The 18,892-nt window shown below is 44.0% G+C and overlaps 1 protein-coding gene across 3 annotated transcripts in view; it reads right to left on the bottom strand.

The window, feature by feature from the left end:
• PRKAA1 (protein kinase AMP-activated catalytic subunit alpha 1) overlaps nt 1-3,134 on the bottom strand; it is a 39,342-nt gene extending 36,208 nt beyond the window's left edge. For all 3 annotated transcript variants that reach the window (XM_004058912.5, XM_004058911.5, XM_031003300.3), the window contains exon 1: nt 2,063-3,134. In XM_004058912.5, coding sequence (XP_004058960.1) covers nt 2,063-2,189 — 127 coding nt within the window. In that variant the 5' untranslated portion in view covers nt 2,190-3,134. The remainder of the gene's footprint in view (nt 1-2,062) is intronic.
• Nucleotides 3,135-18,892: the final 15,758 nt, after the last annotated feature.

Here is an 18,892-nt window from a genome sequence, read left to right as displayed (position 1 = left end):
AAACCACTTAGCAAATACGAAAACAGACCTGGCCGGGCACAGTGGCTCACGCCTGTAATCCCAGCACTTTGGGAGGCTGTGGTGGGTAGATCACCTGAGGTCAGGAGTTCGAGACCAGCCGGGCCAACATGGTGAAACCCCATCTCTACTAAAAATATGAAATTAGCCGGGTGTGGTGGTGGGCGCCTGTAATTCCAGCTACTCAGGAGGCTGAGGCAGGAGAACTGCTTGAACCCGGGAAGTGGAGGTTGCAATGAGCCAAGATCACACCACACGGCACTCCAGCCTGGGCAACAGAGCAAGACTCCATCTCGGGAAAGAAAAAACGAAAAAAGAAAAAAAAAATAGACCTGACTTTATTCAAGCATTCAAGTCTATATTAGGGGAATGATGAACACCCTAATCCAGGCAGAACTCTGGGAAGGGATGGGGGCAAAAATGAACATTTTTTTTTTTTTTTTACAAACACTTGTAAACTAAAAAGCAGTTTGTAATTGCTAACAAGAAATATCATAGCCAAAGATAAAGTTAAAACTTCCAGGGCACAGAAACATCTTACTGGCCTTATATGGACCTGTCCTAATAGCTGTTATTACCCAATTCTGGCATTTGCTTCTTACTTCCTCCTGACATTGTCCGCCTTGCCGATTTTCATAAGAAGGTTCAGGCAGTTGCTTCCCTGTGGGATATACAACAATTTTCCAATTCTATGACTCAGAAAATGGCAAGAGAAGGAAGCGTTCTTCTCTTCTAACCCTAAATAAAATCAGAAACTGTTTATTTAGCTCTGGAAGAGTAAGGCTCAGCTGAGTTACCGTACAGACTTTGGCAAACTTTTTTTCTTTCAAGTCAAATATTTACCAAGAACTTAGTATATGCAAGTCAGCCTATTATTTATCCAAAGCCAACGCATGAATTATTTTTATCAGTTCCAAACTTCCTTTCTCTGAATCCCTTATAGCAAAGTCAAATATGTTAAAGAAAAAAAAATCATGCCTTACAAAACTTGCAATTAAACGTTTTTTTGCCAGAATTGGTGGACTGTAGAGCAAGTTTATTTCCAGAATATTGTTTTGAAAGAGTCCACACTTTTCTTTTAATTTCAATAGCTTTAGGGGTACAAGTGGCTTTTGGTTACATAGATGAACTGCACAGTGGTGAAGTCTGGGCTTTTAGTGTACCCGTCACCCGAATGCTGTACAATGCACCCAATACACCTTTCTTAAAACAAAAGTTCGAATGATGTGCACTTAAAGAGTTTATTAGAATACAAATAACCTTTGAAAATAAGTGGAAACGAACCGTACTAATAAAGTAATAAATACTATCTGGAGAAACATCTGAACTAACAACCAAGTTTCGCACGGAGAAACTCCTGTTAATTCGGAAACACTAAAGGCACAGTCTCATTCAGAACGTAAACCATGCATCGCAAATACTGAACCAGTTTATACTCATTAACTGCTCCGAAGGAAACCAGTGATCCTTTCCGACGACATGGTCTTTAAAAAAAATGATGTCGGCTACCCACAAAGAAACCTTACTTCTGCGGAAACACATTTCGCACTCGGGAAACAGCAGGGGCCGGTAAATCGACAGCCTCCTACAGAGGACGGAAATACCGACAACGCCGAGGACCGCCAAGGAAGCGATGGGCTGGCCCTGAGCCAAGGGAGCACAACCCGGGCGTACAAGATGCCGCCTCCCCGGGGATCGCGCCCGGCGCCCCCTCCCAGCACCCAGAGCGCGCCGCGCCGCCCGCCTGCCCCACCTGGGAAAGTTTGCACCTTCGCATCCCAGCCCCTCGCACCTACCAGCCCCTCAGGCCGCGGCGCCGTCGCCATGGCGACTGGCCCCCACCCCACCCCCACCCCCACCCGGCCTGTGCTGGCCGCGCCGCAGCCCCGGGGCGGCTGGGGAGAGCTCCCGCAGGATCCGGGACAGGGGCTGCCCAGCCCTGGAAAGAAGGGACGCAGCGGGCGGGGGAGGATGAAGAGGTGCGGAAAGCGGAAGTCGTGCGGCTCCCCAGCTGGGGCCGAGCCTAGTCCCGCGGGGTTCTCACCCTTCACTTTGCCGAAGGTGCCGACCCCCAGCGTGTCACCCAGAATGTAGTGGCCGATCTTCACCCGCCCGTCGTGTTTCTGCTTCTCGGCTGTCGCCATCTTTCTCCAGGAACTGAGTCTGCGCATGGCGTTGCGGGAGGAGGCGGAGGGGGCGGGCAGGGCCGCGCCGGGGGCGGGCGGGGAGGGGGTGGGGACGCGGGAGGGCAGCCGCCGAGCCGAGTCACCGCCCTGCGCCGCCAGCCCAGGCCCCGCAGCCTACGTCGGGCGCAGACGCTCCCCCTGGCGGGGCGGGCGGGGGCTGCCAGGAGAATCACCAGTACCCGCCTCCTCGCCCCGCATCCTCCGGCCTGGGGGCCCGCCCACCGGCACGCGGAGGGGCTTCCTGGAACGATTAGGCGGACCGTCACCCCCAGGCTCCTTTCTCCTCTGGCGGAGTTTCTGCCCGCTGCGATCTTCCCTAACTACCACTCTGCGGTCGGAGAAGACCCTTCTCCGGGTGACTCCAGAGGGGAGATGAGGACTGGGAAGCCCGCTTGAGTGATGCACATCTGTGGCTTGTTATGAGAGCCGCGTGAATTAAAGCAAGGCAGGGGACACCGCCCTGCCACTGCTTTCTAACCTTGATTTTCATCTTTCCTTCTCGGATGGAATCTGGAAGCCGCAGGAGTTTTCACTTGCGTCTGTGGTGGAGTTTCCCGCTCCCCGCCCCCCCCGCCCCCGCCAAACCAACCCGAGCTCTTTTTTCGCTTGGAGCCCGTAAGTTGCTAGAGGGCACCACGATGGCTCTAGGAGCGCTGTCGGTGTTTTCTTCTGGAGGTGATCCTGAAATTTCCTCCCCAAAGCAAGCTCTGTTGCGAGGAGCAGGCCGGGGATATGTGCAAGTGAATGTGTATTCCAAGAGGGGGATGATACGCAGATCTTTTGGTGTATAGGAATTAATACTTTTAGATTATCAGTAAAATGTATACGTTCACTGGACTGAGAACAAGGCTTACGGTTACATCAACCGGATCAACAAATATTCATTGTACTTGTAATGAGTAATACTTAGTCTATTATATAAACATAAATGGAACCATACCATAGCATAAAGTCTGCTTATTTTTCATAAAATGTTTGAGTTTGTTACTCAATTCCACTCCTCTGATTAGTAGTCAAAATCAAGTGTTCTGTTTTAAAAAGTTTATATTCTCTCAATTTTGGAATGTCATAGCATTGGGCCAGTGTCAATGGCTCAAAAAAAAATTGTACCTTCATGAAAAGAGTATAAAAAAAGAAAAAAACTAAAAATGTCATTTTTAATCCCACAAAAATCAATTACCCAACTCTCCTGATTTTCTCCTCTCTGTTTCTGAAATCGAAGTAACATGCATTAGGCACTGTTTTGTTCCAAGGAAGATATTGCAGGGGAAGCAAAAGTTTCTGCCTTTGAGCTTAGAATTACACCAGATAAGCAGGGAACAGTTCCAGCTAGCCTTAATCAAGTTCCTACTGTATTGAGGACTGCACATTGTTTGAAGGGCAAAAAGTTAAGAAATCTTTGATTACTGATGTATTTGGGGAGCAGGTGGTGTAGTGGTTACTGTTTTAACTTTTGGTGTCTGGCTTTTTCACTTTTATCTGTTTGCCTTTTGAGTTTCTACACAAGGCATCTCTGTAAAGCAGAATTTTTGGATTTTGGATCTCTGTAAAACAGAAATAGCTCTCTGGATTCCCGTGTGGGGCAGGGAACCTTAAACTCCCTCCCCTCCCCAAATAGCACCTTAAGTTACTTTAAGTTTTTATTATATCTAGAATTTAACCCAGGAAAGTTCTGCCATTTCTTCTAACCTGAAAGAAAAAGATCTGACAACATCTCTTCCCATGCCCAAGGGTGGGAGAGTGCCCATAGGGGGAAAAAAAAGGAAAAGATAGCAAAGCACCTCAGCTGTGTACCACTCACTGAGCATGTTGCAAGGGAACAAACTGAAGCTGAGTTTTGCAAATCCATTTGCCAGTCTCTTCATGAAACTATGAAAACTCAAGAAAGTAACATAACCTTTTTTTTTTAGTAGAAACATCAGTTTGTTTCTGCTTTGTGCTGTTGTAGATTATAATTCTATTTAATAAATAGTTATTAAATGGCATTTACACTTAAAAGCATTGTTGGGGAGATAAAACCTAGAATTATAGATCAAAAAATTGGATAGAAACTTAGATGTCATCTTATCCAGTTTCCCATAGTCTCTGTTTAAAGCAGCTTTAATTGCTCAGTGTTTTAATTTTGGTTTTGTTTCTTTTCCATTCATGTTGAGTTAAAAACTGAATCCAATTCACTGTTTGTAAGACTACTGTCTTAAGAAGCCTCCTGTATTCCTTTGCTTTTTCTCTTAATTACCTTTTTAAATTTTTTGTCACATTTTCTTCCACCCTGTCTTCCTTTCATTCTCCTATTGATCTATCCCCAAATGTTCACTTCCTTCATTCTTCAAGCTTTTGTTAACTGCCAGACGCTATAGAAAATTACATTTTTCTAAAAAATGAAAAGTCATAGTCCCTACCTTGAAAGAGCTCATGGTCTACAGTAGCAGTCCTCTATATTCCACCATCCCCCTCCCATCCAGGAGAGATAATATTTACATACTCACCATTCTACCAGGGGGAAGCAAAGATAAGGTAGACCCTGGCTTACTCCCAGTTTCCTGACCTATCTGTTGTAACTCTACCCCATCTCAGTAAAATGTATTGGAATGTAAGTGGGCAGGAGTTACATTAGAGAAGTAACTTTTTTTTTTTAAACAGGCATTTATTCTGTTGCCCAGGCTAGAGTGCAGTGGTTAGATCACAGCTCACTGTAACCTCAAACTCTTGGACTCAAGCATTCCTCCTACTTCAGCCTCGAGAGAGTAGCTAGGACTAACGGTGCGCACCACCACGCCCGACTATTTTTATTTCATTTGTTGTAGAGATGGGGATCTCCCTATATTAAAGAGGCCAGTCTAGAACCCCTGGCCTCAAGTGATCGTCCCACCACAGACTCCCAAAGTGCTAGGACTGCAGGCATGAGCCACCAAGCCTGGCCTATAGAAGTAAATTGACTCCTTTCTAGTTTAAGTGGGGGAAAAGCAGACCAGGCACAGTGGCTCACATTTGTAATCCCAGCACTTTGGGAGGCCAAGGCGGGCAGATCGCCTGAGATCAAGAGTTCGAGACCAGCCTGACCAACAAGGAGAATCCCCACCTCTACTAAAAATACAAAATTAGCTGGGCGTCGTGGCATGTGCCTGTAACCCCAGCTTTTCAGGAGGCTGAGGCAGGAGAATCATTTGAACCCGGGAGGGAGAGGTTGCAGTGAGCTGAGATCGTGCCATTGCACTCCAGCCTGGGCAACAAGATTGAAACTCCATCTCAAAAAAAAAAAGTAGGGAAAAAGTAAATTGTTTGCAAACTTAAGCACTGTAGCTTTTATCAGTACAAATAAATTACAGTACATCTCAGCACTGATGAAGACATACCAACATTGTGGTGGAGAATGTCCAGCCTCATGGAGGAGCTGTGTGGTTAGCAGTTAGCGGCTTCCTCTCTAGCCCTTTAGACATTGTAAGGGAGCAGGTGCCTCCTCGGAGGTCATTACAGCATTACAGCATTACTAGACTCTACACTGCCAGGTGGATATTAAACTTCTCCAATGACTATCTCTAAATATGGTGGCTGGAACTAAAACTTCTGAGTACTACACCGCTATTAATGCAGCCTAATATTTCCTTAGCTTACTTGTAGCTACATTGTAACTAATATTTTAGTTTTGTTAAACAAACACTATGTACTGGGCAGTTTGCTAGATCCTAGGGACTTAAAAAACAAAGGAACATGGTTCTGCCTTCTAATAGGAGACAAAGCAATGTTATGGGTGCTATAATAAAAACACAAGTCTAGGCAATGTAGTGAGATTCTGTCTTTACAAAAAAAAAGATTCAAAATTAGCTGAGTCTGGTGGTGCACACCTACAGTCATAGATACTTTGGAGGCTGAGGTGTGAGGATCAGTTGAGCTCAGGAGGTAGAGGCTGCAGTGAGCTATGATTATGCCACTGTACTCCAGCCTGGGTGACAGAGCAAGACCCTATCTCTTAAAAAATGAATAAAAATAAAAACATATATGGTGCTAAAGTCCGTTACGAGAGGTCAGGATAACCTTTACCTGTGGAGGTCTGCCAAAGCTTTAACTTTAATCTGTTTATGGAGAAGTATTAAGAGATGATGTTTTCTACACACAAAAAAAGGGAGGCCACCCAGGCACAGTGGCTCACGCCTGTAATCCCAGCACTTTGGGAGGCTGAGGCAGGAGGATCACTTGAGCTCAGGAGTTTGAGACCAGCCTGGGCAACATTGTGAGACCTCATCTCTACAAAAAATACAAAAAATCAGCCAGGCGTGGTGGTGCTTGCCTGAAGTCCCAGCTACTCAGGAGAATCATCTGAGCCTAGGAGGTCAAGGCTGCGTGTGTCATGTTCATGCCACTGCACTCCAGGCTGAGTGACAAAGTGAGACCCTGCCTCAAAAATATAAAAATAAAAAAGTAAAGAAGGCCGGGTGCAGTGGCTCACGCCTGTAATCCTAACACTTTGGGAGGCCGAGGTGGGCGGATTGCCTGAGTTCAGGAGTTCGAGACCAGCCTGGGCAACATGGTAAAACCCTGTCTTTACTAAAATACAAAAAATTAGCCAGGCATGGCGGTGTGTACCTGTAATCCCACTACTCGGGAGGCTGAGACAAGAGAATCGCTTGCACCTCGAAGGCAAATGTTGCAGTGAGCCGAGATTGCACCACCGCACTCCAGCCTGGGTGAGAGAGCGAGACTCCATCTCAAAAAAAAAAAAAAAAGTAAAGAAAAGAGAGAAACGGGTGGCATGGGGGATGGAGGGAACTTGGGGAAGGCATTCCAGGTAGGAAAAAGAGCAGATATAAAATCACAGAGGGGGCCGGGCACGGCAGCTCATGCCTGTAATCCCAGCACTTTGGGAGGCGAGGTGGGCGGATCACCAAATGTCAGGAGTTCGAGACCAGCCTAGCCAACATGGTGAAACCTCGTCTCTACTAAAAATACAAAAATTAGCTGGGCATGGTGTTGGGCGCCTGTAATACCAGCTACTAGGGGGGCTGAGGCAGGAGAATCACTTGAACCCGGGAGGCGGAGGTTGCAGTGGGCCGAGATCGCGCCACTGCACTTCAGCCTGGATGGCAGAGCGAGACTCCATCTCAAAAAAAAAAAAAAAGAAAATCAGAGGGAAGTAGGCTGTTTAGGGAAAAGCTAATTGTTACAGGGGCTGGAATCTGATGTACAGAGGGACTTGTTAGAAGAAATGAGAGGTAAACCCACTAAAGTTAAACAGACGAAATCCTGAAATGCCTCATGTGCTTCTCAGTTTGGACATTATCTTGTAGAGTGATAAGCCATGGAAAGATGTGAAGTAGATGTAATTTAGAAATAAATTATTTTCTCCAAAATTGGTAGCTGTGGGTATATTTGGGAAGAGAAATTAGGTGACTAAGAGTCAGGGGCAAGGGGCAGACTTTTCTCTGTTTACCCTTTGTAAATTTCAATTTAGAGCCTTATGCATATGTTACAGAATCAAAAAAGTTAACTTTTAGAAAAATTTCTAAAAACTCTGACTTTATTTTGGAGGATATAGATTAGAGAAGAGCAAGACCAAAGTGGTAAATTAGGAAACTTGCAATCACCTAATGAAGAAATGAGGCAGCCACCACATACGTAAAGGAAAAACTCAAGATCTATTCATAAAGTGGAATTAGAAAGGAAGGAATGGAGTGATGTGCATAGAGAGGGAAAGGAAGGAATCTTTTTTTTTTTTTTGAGACGAAGTCTCACTCTGTTGCCCAGGATGGAGTCCAGTGACACAATCTCTGCTCACTGCAATCTCCACCTCCCAGGTACACGAGATTCTCCTGCCTCAGCCTCCCAAGTACCTGGGATTACAAGCGCCTGCCACCACACCCAGCTAATTTTTTGTATTTTTAGTAGAGACGGGGTTTCACTGTGTTAGCCAGGATGGTCTCGAACTCCTGACCTTGTGATCCGCCTGCCACGGCCTCCCAAAGTGCTAGGATTACAGGCGTGAGCCACCGTGCCCGTCCAGGAAGGAATCTTAATTACCTCCCAGGATTCTGGTAGGATTTTAGAGGAATGGATGTTCAACTGAAATTATGATATTTGTAACATTAAGACATCAAAGAGGCCAGGTTTGGTGGCTCACGCCTGTAATCCCAGCACTTTGGGAGGGCAAGGCGGGCGGATCACAAGGTCAGGAGATCAAGACCATCCTGGCTAACACGGTGAAACCCCATCTCTACAAAAAATACAAAAAATTAGCCAGGCGTGGTGGCACGCACCTGTAGTCCCAGCTGCTCGGGAAGCTGAGGTAGGAGAATCGCTTGAACCCGGGAGGTGGAGGTTGCAGTGAGCCAAGATTGTGCCACTGCACTCCAGCCTGGGTGACAGAGTGAGACTCCATCTCAAAAAAAAAAAAAACAAAAAAACATCAAAGAGACTTTCAGGTAAAGAGGTAAAGATATCCATGATGATACTGGTCATGCAGGTCTATAACTCCAAAGATAAGTCAGTCTAATGGTTAACAATGTATTGTATATTTCAAAATAGCTTAAAGAGATCATCTGAAATGTTTACAATACATAGAAATAATAAATACTCAAAATGCTAGATATCCTAAATACCCTGAGTTGATCGTTACATATTCTATGCATGCAACAAAACATCACATGTATCCCATAAATATGTGGAAATATTATATATCAATAAAATACTTATTAATTTATTTTAAAAGTCAGCCCAGTGTTATAGATTGTTTGTCATCACCGAACAAATGGCAGGTGAAGTAGAGCAATGAATATGGATGTGGTCTCTCCACTTTATAAAGGGATCCAAGGACAAAGCACTTACTTAGAAAACATGGATAATTAAAGGATCCTGAAGCAATACAAACCTGTGGAAGAGACAGAACAGCAGTCCATTTATACTAGAAGCTCCCCAATAAGTTACAGTGATTAAAATTAGCTTGTAGAAAATTGTCTCCCCTTACCTATGATAGATGATTTCTAGCTCCTGGTTTAGAAAGAGACAAGCTTTTTCTTTGTCGCCCAGGCTGCAGTGCAGTGGGTGTGATCATGGCTCACTGCAGCCTCAGCCTCGGGACTCAAGAGATCCTCTCATATCAGCCTCCTGAGTAGCTGGGACCACAGGCATGTGCCACCATGCCCAGCTCATTTCTTAAATTTTTTGTAGAGAGGGGGTCTCACTATGTTCCCCAGGCTGGTCTTCAACTCCTGGGCTAAAGGAATTCTGCCTCAGCTTCTTAAAGTGCTGGGATACAGGTGTGAGCCACCGCACTGGGCCTTGAGATTATTTTAGGCTAAGATATTTGCAACCCCTTCATAGTGATGAATTTTAAGCTCAGTTGCCCTTGTAGAGCAGGCCCAGACCTATTTTTTGTTTTTGGTTTTTTGTTTGAGACGGAGTCTTGCTCTGTCGCCCAGGCTGGAGTGCAGTGACATGATCTTGGCTCACTGCAACCTCCGTCTCCCGGTTTCAAGTGATTCTCCTGCCTCAGCCTCCCGAGTAGCTGGGACTACAGGTGCGCATCACCATGCCTGGCTAATTTTTGTATTTTTCGTACATACGGGGTTTCACTTATGTTGGTCAGGCTGGTCTCGAACTCCTGACCTCGTGATGCACCCGCCTTGGCCTCCCAAAGTGCTGGGATTACAGGCGTGAGCCACACAGTTTTCCCATAACTGTCTTCTAGGGAAAATCTTGGCACCGTTCACAAGGACTCTGTCGGCCCATCTCCATGTGGATGTGGTTGGTTAGTCCTGGTTGGATTCCTTAGTGTTAATAAGAAGATATCAACCCTGTCCACCCCTCAGTTGACTTGCTGATTATCAGACGTATGGATCTATACATAATCAGCAGTACAAAGTATATTCATTTGCCAGAAGACGTAACTAAATTCTTTGGTGCCCTATTCTTATCAGCTAAGAGAAAGTATATCCTTGGATGGGCACCTGAAGAATATGCTGATAGCCTAAACTGTACCCTTGGATCATTTGAGACCAATAGCAAGGGAGAGTAATTTGTCCTGTTTTTTGGTCACTGTTAGAATTGCTTTTACTGAATTATACTTTGGTAGTACAAAGAGCTGATAAACATGTAGATGCCTTTAGTAAGCTAATTATTTGACTCTCCATTCAAACCAGGAATTTAGTCTCCTTCAAAACAAATTATTTAAAAATCTATCCAACATTAGCTGGGCGCGGTGGCTCACCCCTGTAATCCCAGCACTTTGGGATCCATCCACCGAGGCGGGCGGATCACAAGGTCAGGGATCGAGACCATCCTGGCTAACACGGTGAAACTCCATCTCTACTAAAAATACAAAAAATTAGGCAGGCATGGTGGCAGGCGCCTGTAGTCCCAGCTACTCCGGAGGCTGAGGCAGGAGAATCGCTTGAAGCAGAGGTTGCAGTGAGCCAAGATTGTGCCATTGCACTCCAGCCTGGGCTACACAGCGAGACTCTGTCTCAAAAGAAAAAAAAAAAAATCTGTCCAACATTTATTTGAGTGGAAAGGCAGAGAAAGAGGACGGCTGGATCAGTGCCCCAGCAAACAATGACCTTGTGGTAACCAGACTCTGACTTCTTAGACGTGTGTTTGTGGGTCGGGGAGTTTTATCCGCCCCTGACCAAGTGGTTTGTCAAAGTAGTTCTGTTTAACCACATCCCTCTGAGAAGAGCTCAGGTAAGAAGCTCAGGTAAATAGAAATTCTAGTGATGTTTTCAGGCCTCGGGGGGGCGGGTTGGGGGGGGTGGTGGTGGTGTGTATAATATCACTTATAGATTACCTCCTGTGCAGCTGGCCCAGCTCAGCTCCCTCCAACCTTGTGCTGCTGCCCTCTAGCCTCAGGCCCTGGGGGATGTTCTAAGAAACAAATCTGCAAAGCTTTTTCAATTCAGCTGACTCACACTGACAGCTAACTCTAACAAAGATGTAGTCACTTAAAGGCATGCATTTTAGTATTCTAACCTCATCCCTTGATTTATCTTACTTTCCTTCCTCTAAGATCCTTATTTTCTTGTTTATTTATTACTTACTTTGCTGGATATTATTCTCTAAGCTTCCCAAATACTTTTTGGTTTGTTTGTTTTGTTTTGTTTTTGGGGGATGGAGTCTCACTCTGTCACCCAGGCTGGAATGCAGTGGCACGATTCCAGCTCACTCCAACCTCTGCCTCCCAGGCTCGAGTGATTCTTCCACCTCAGCCTCCCAAGTAGCTGGGACCACAGATGTGTGCCACCATGACTGGCTAAGTTTTGTATATTTGGTAGAGATGGGGCTTCACCCTGTTGGCCAGGCTGGTCTCGAACTCCTGACCTCAGGGGATCTGCCCACCTCGGCTACCCAAAGTACTGGGATTACAGGCATGAGCCACAGTGCCCGGCCTTCCCAAATGCTTTTTGAAAATAGACTTTATTTTTCAGGACAGCTTTAGATTTACAGAAAAATTGTGAAACTAATATAGAGTTATCATATACCCTACACGCGGTTTTCCCGATTATCAACACCTTACATTCTGTAGTACATTTGTTATGATTTATGAACCAATCAATATTGATATATTATGAGTAACTAAAGTCTTCACTTTATTCCAACTTCCTTAGTTTTTACCTAAGTTCCTTTTTTTGTTCTGGGATTCCATCTAGGATACTTTATTTATGTATTTATGTATGTATTTATTTATTTATTTTTTAGATTGGAGTCTCGCTCTGTCGCCCAGGTTGGAGTGCAGTGGCGGGATCTCGGGTCACTGCCACTTCCGCCTCCTGGGTTCAAGTGATTCTTGTGCCTCAGCCTCCCGAGTAGCTGGGACTACAGGTGTGTGCCACCTATAGCAGTGCTAATTTTTGTATTTTTAGTAGAGACGGAGTTTCACCATGTTGGCCAGGCTAGTCTGGAACTCCTGACCTTGTGATCCACCTGCATTGGCCTCCCAAAGTGCTGGGATTACAGGCATGAGCCACTGCTCCGAGCCTTGTCTTATACTTAGATGTTATGGATTGAATGTTTGTGTCCCTCCCAAAATTCATGTATTGAAATTCTAATTCTCCGTGTGATTATATTAGGAGGTGGGTCTTTGGGGGGTAATTAGGTCATGAAGGTAGAGCCCTCATAAATGAAAGCGACTCCAGAGAAGTGTCTGGCTCTTTCCTTTCACCACATGAGGCTACAACAAAAAGTCAGCAGTCTGCAAACCCAAAGGAGGCCCGCATCAGAACCCAACCATACTGGCACCCTGATCTCAAGCTTGCAGCTTCCATTACTGTGAGAAATTTCTGTTGTTTATAAAGCCACCCAGTCTATGGTATTCTGTTACAGCAACTGAATGAGATAGGGGAAAAAAAAAACACTTTTTTATAGTTTCAAACACCACTCAATACAACACTTTTGACACCAGATTCTCCAGCAGACACCAACTGCATGTCCTATAATTCCGTTCTGACTTATTTCTATCTCTGTCTACTTAGAGGTAATGCCAGATCCCATAGGTTAAGGGTTCAGTCTCGTAAGACTCTACACCCCCACAACTCCAGGTTGTGACTTGTATATGTTTCTGTCCAACTGGGTATAAATCAGAGGTTCCCACAACCCCCTCCTCAGGTTCTTTTAATTTGTAAAGCACTCACAGAACCCAGAGAAACAGTTTACTTATGTTTACTGGTTTATTATAAAGGATATTATTACAAAGGATACAGATGAATAGCTGGATGGAAGAGATTCATAGGGCAAAGCATCTGGGAAGGGGCATGGAGCTTCCATGCCCTCTCAAGGCACACCACCCCCCAGGAACCTCCACATATCCAGCAGTCCAGAAGCTCTCCAAACACTGTCCTTCTGGATTTTTATGGAGGATCCATTAAATAGGCATGAGTGATTACATCATTGGCCATTGGTAATAAACTCAACCTTCAGCCCCTCTCCCCTCTCCAGAGGTTGGGAGGTAGGACAGAAAAGTTTCAATCCTCTAATTACATAGTTGGCTCCCTTGGTACCCAGCCTCCATCATGAAGGCTGTCCATGAGCCCATCAAAAGTTGCCTTATTAGAACAAAAAATGTTCCTATCACCCAGGAAATTCCAAGAGATTTAGGAGCTCTGTGTCAGGAAATGAAGACAAAGACCAAATATTAGAAGAAAAGATTTTCCTGGTGCCCCTGTTTATGAGTGCTTTAGGAACCAGCAGCAGAGACCAAATTTATATATACACATACATATATATACACACACATACATACATACACTTACATATATATACACATACATATATATGTGTATATATATATATATTTTTTTTTTGAGACAGAGTTTCGCTCTTGTCGCCCAGGCTGCAGTGCAATGGTGCAATCTCAGCTCACCGCAACCTCTGCCTCCCGGGTTCAAGCAATTCTCCTGCCTCAGCCTCCTGAGTAGCTGGGATTACAGGCATGTACCACCACGCGTGGCTAATTTTGTATTTTTAGTAGAGACGGGGTTTCTCCATGTTGGTCGGGCTGGTCTCGAACTCCTGACCTCAGGTGATCCGCCCTCCTCAGCCTCCCAAAGTGCTGGGATTACAGGCGTGAGCCACCACGCTCTGCCCCCCAAATATGTATTTATTTTATCACAATATTACAGCATCCCAAGCTAAGAGAGTTGCCATATCTCCTTAGGAGCTTCTGACAATATCTCAGACATTCTTTGTTTTTGATGACCTTTACAGTTCTGTGGTGCATTGGTCCATTGTTTTGTAGAGCATCCCTCTGTTGGAATTCCTCCGGTGTTTTTCTCATGACTAGACTAGTATTATGGGTTTGGGGGAGGAAGAACACAGAGATAATGGTCCATATCATATCAAGGGTACATACTGTCAACATGAGTTATCACTGTAGACGTTTACCTTGGTTGCCTAGCTAAGGTTTATTTGTCAGGTTTTTCTATGTAAAGTTACTGTTTTTCCCCCCTTTCAATTATGTAATATTTGGAAGGAAGTCAGTGAGCACAGCCCACACTTAAGAAATGGTGGTTTATGCTCCCTGTTTTCTAGAGTGGGATGTCTACCAAAATTATTTGGAATTCTTCGTGGAAGATTTGTCTCTTCTTCTCAATTTATTTATGTATTCAATCAATCATTTATTTATAGCAGTGTGGACTCATGGGCTTATTTTATGCACTGGATTATAAACTAATGTCAATTTATCTTATTGCTCAAGTTATTCCAGCTTTAGTCCTTGGGTGCTCTTTCAGTTGGCTCCTGTATCCCTTTGATATACCTCCATCAACATAGTTTGTATTGTTTCTTTGTTTAGCACTTTCTTACTTTCTGCCACTTCAAGATGCTCCAGACCCATTTTGTATATCCCCTGCCCTAGTTTTAGAATCAGCCATTTCTCCAAGGAGTCCCGATTACTTTTATTGGAGAATGGTAATAGAAACCAAGATTCAGTGCTAGGTTTGCTCATTGTTTCTGGAGTGCTGTTGCATCTAGATCCTATCTGCTGACAGAGCAAAGAAATAGATGTGTGTGTATTAACCAATAAAAATATACATATTTCTAAATATTTCCACATGTGGAACCATCCTGTCTTAATATGATTGAGCTGCTATAACTCAATCATAACCATATAAACTGGGTAGCTTAGAAACAACAGAAATTTATTTCTCACAGTTCCAAAGGCTGGAAGTCCAAGATAAAGGTGCTGGCAGATTTGGTGTCTAGTGAGGGCCTGTTTCCTGGTTCACAGATTGTGCTTTCTTGCTTTGTCCTCACATGGTAGAAGAGGTAAGGCAGCTCTCTGGCTATAAGGGCACTGATCCCACTCATGAAGGCTTTAACCTTATAACCTAATCACCTCTCAGGGCCCCACCTCCTAATACTATCACATTGGTGATTAGGTTTCAACATATAAGGTTTGGGGGGACACGAACATTCAGACCATAGCACATCCTTATCTATGTTAAGCTAAACATGACTTCATACTGATCCATACAATCAATTCTAATCCACTACCCCATGGATTGTTCTAGCCTCCTACCTTTGCTTATCTATAAACTCCCACTCCAACAGTAAGAAAGCTAGCTTCCATAATCTACTATCCATTTACTTAATTGTTCAAGCGTACATTTATAGAAATATGCAAATTGTTAACCCTTATCCTTGTCAATATCAATTTTTTTTTTTACCATCTTCTTAAGTCCAGTGCTTTTGTGCAATTCCTTTTGCCTTTTGCCTTTAGTCTTCAGACTCCACTCATTTCCAAGGGTAATCTTAGACTCTACCATTTCCCTAGATAAGCACATTATTTCCTCCACTCTTTTCTTTTTCTTTCTTTCTTTCTTTTTTTTTTTTTTTTTTTTTTGGAAAGACAGGGTCTCACCATGTCCCTCCAGCTGGAGTGCAGTGGCACAGTGTTGGCTCACTGCAACCTCCACCTCCTGGGTTCAAGCCACCCTCCCATCTCAGCCTCCAGAGTAGCTGGGGCTGCAGGCACACACAACCACACCCGGCTATTTTTTTGTATTTTTTGGTGAGATGAGGTTTTGCTGTGTTGCCAAGGCTGGTCTCGAACTCCTAGGCTCAAGTGATCCACCCACGTCAGCATCCCAAAGTGCTGGGATTTCAGGCGTGAGCCAGCATGCCTGGCCATCCTCCACTTTTATTTATTTATTTATTTTTGAGACAGAGTTTTGCTCTTGTTGCCCAGGCTGGAGTGCAATGGCGCGATCTCCACTCACCCTGCAACCTCCACCTCCCGGGTTCAAGCTATTCTCCTGCCTCAGCCTCCCGAGTAGCTGGGATTATAGGCATGCACCACCACATCCAGCTAATTTTGTATTTTTAGTAGAGACGGGGTTTCTCCATGTTGGTCAGGCTGGTCTTGAACTCCTGACCTCAGGTGATCCACCCACCTCAACCTCCCAAAGTGCTGGGATTACAGGTGTGAGCCACCGTGCCTGGCCCATCCTCCACTCTTTTCAGTGAGGTTGTTTCATACATGTATCATACCAGATAGGTTATGTTGTCACAATCTGCATTCCATCTGGGATTTCCCCGTCTCTGTTTTAATCACTTGCTGTTCTCCCTGTTGGTGAGGGAGGGATTCCTGCCCTAGGGTAATGGGGATGACCAAACACATAACACCCAACACAACAGATGATGTGAACAGCAGTCTATTAGTTACATATACTCTCAGCCTGGAAAAGAACACCGCTTACCACTCAGGGCCACACTCTGCATTCAGGAGCAGAATGAACAATCAAGCTGTGGGAGGCAGGCTTTGTGGTATCAAGAGGATGGGGTGCCCCTGGTTCCTGTGGAGGATGTAATTGGTTGTTTGAGTAATTCCAAGAGCTAGCAGGAAACTGAAACCCACTACTCAGGGATTAGCAAAACTTTGCCCGTCCATTTGACAAAGAGCTGGGGGAGCTGACACATGGGGGCAGAGTGGGAAGGAGAACTTACCACTAGGCAATTCAAGGCCCTCCCAGTTTTACCAGATGTCAAGACAACACATAATATTGAGCCTTAATTTTAGGCCTTACACCACAACCACAACCTCCAAAATGTTTTATGGGGTGTTTTGTTTTGTTTTTTGAGACAGGGTCTCACTCTGTAGCCCTGACTAGAGTGCAGTGACATGATCATGGCTCACTACAGTCTCAATCTCTCGGGCTCATCTGATCCTCCCAGCTCAGCCTCCTAAGTAGCTGGGACTACAGATGCATACCACCATGCCTGGCTCATTTTTTGTATGTTTTGTAGAGACAGGGTTTTGCCATTTTGCCCAGGCTGGTCTTGAACTCCTGGGCTCAAGCAATTTGCCCACTTCAGTCACCCAAAGTGCTGAGATTACAGGCATGAGCCACCACGCCCAGCCCAAAATGATTTTTTTTAAGGATTTGCATACTTTAAGGTTCACTTTGTGCTATAAAGTTCTGTAGGTTTTGACAACTGTATAATGTCATATATCCACTATTACAGTATCATACAGAATAGTTTCATCACCCTAAAATAATAATTCCCTGTGCTTCACCTATTTAACCCTTCACCTCTTTTTACTGTCTCTATAGTTTGCCTTTTTCAGAATGTCATATAATTGGACTCATACAGTATATAGTCTTTCCAGACTAGCTTATTTCCCTTAGCAATGTGCATTTAAGGATCATCCATATCTTTTCTGACAGCCTCAAATGCTTTTGCAAGAAGCAAAATATAAACATGAAAACATTTAAGCAAGATTGGTCTCCACTTGAATATATTTTTTCAAACATTTGAAAATAGTTTATACTTTTTAAAGGAATCTTACAATGGTATAGTTTTGTCAAATATTACATTAAATGTATATTTCTTTTTTTTGAGACAGAGTCTCATTCTGTCGCCAGGCTGGAGTGCAGTGGCACGATCTTGGCTCACTGCAACTTCTGCCTTCCAGGTTCAAGTGATTCTCATACCTCAGCCTCCCGAGTAGCTGAGACTACAGGTGAGAGCCACCACACCCAGCTAATTTTTTTGTATTTTTAGCAGAGACAGAGTTTCACCATCTTGGCCAGGATGGTCTTGATCTCTTGACCTCGTGATCTGCCCGCCTCAGCCTCCCAAAGTGCTGGGATTATAGGCATTAGCCACAGCACCCGGCCCATTAACTGTATGTTTCAAGAGAAAATACTCCAAAGAACTAAGCAATTGTATAGCTTTGGTGGTTTCAGTAATTAATAATGTAAGAAAGAAAAGATAAAGACCTAATTATTTTTCTTTTTCTGTAAAGAACGTTATTCCTTATGTAATGCTATGGTGTGAATGTTTGTGTCCTGCCAAAATTCAGATGTTGAAAACTAACCCTCAATGACATTAAGAGGTGGGGCCTTTGGGAGGTGATTAGATCATGAGAACTTTGCTCTTGTGAATGAGATTTAATGGCCTTATTAAAATGGCCCCAGAGAGCTGCTTTTCCCTTCTGTTACGTGAGGATAGCAAGAAGAAGGCACCATCTTTGAAGCAGAGAGCCCTTACCAGACACCAAGCCTGTCTGTGCCTTGATGTTGATTTCACAGCCTCTAGAACTATGAGCTATACATTCCTATTGTTTATACATTATCCAGTCTAAGGCATTTTGTTATAGCAGCTCAAACAAATTAAGACACATACATAATCAGTATATGGAATTACTAATTTAATTCTCACAGTCTTTGTATCTGTTATTTCTCTTACACAGAGTAAAACAATTAAATTCAAGTATATCATGAAATGTGTTGAGCTTTTAATTTCAGAAATTAAGCTGGTTTTACAAGGGAAGTTCACTTTCTTTCTGTTAGGAATTTGTTCGGATATACTTTATTTTTTCTGAAATGGGTCTAAATTGCTTAACTAAGAAATTTTAACACAGAGGATTTTCTAGGTGCTTCATTGGATTACGTATGCTATAATTGGCCTTTACTAAAAGCCTTTTTTTTTTTTGGTCTGGAATTAAGACTTTATCATGTTTTTTACTTGCTTAGGCTTCTATGTACTTATTATTAATTCAGCCCAAACTCTCTACCAATTGTCTGAAATATTTCAAGACATTGAAATGCATACGGTGTGTTATCAGTTTCATCTTGAACACAGCTATCCTGGAGCTTTCTTACCTGCTTCAGTTGTTTGCCTCCTACTCCCGTCTCACAGTTATCACCCAAAATTTTTCCTTCAACACCATCCTGGATATGCCTTTTCTCCTTCTCTTGTGTTGG

Source organism: Gorilla gorilla, chromosome 19 (genome assembly GCF_029281585.2).
Source record: "Gorilla gorilla gorilla isolate KB3781 chromosome 19, NHGRI_mGorGor1-v2.1_pri, whole genome shotgun sequence".
NCBI lineage: Eukaryota > Metazoa > Chordata > Mammalia > Primates > Hominidae > Gorilla > Gorilla gorilla.
Note: the sequence above shows the minus strand (reverse complement) of the source record. Positions and strands in the feature narration are given on the sequence as shown.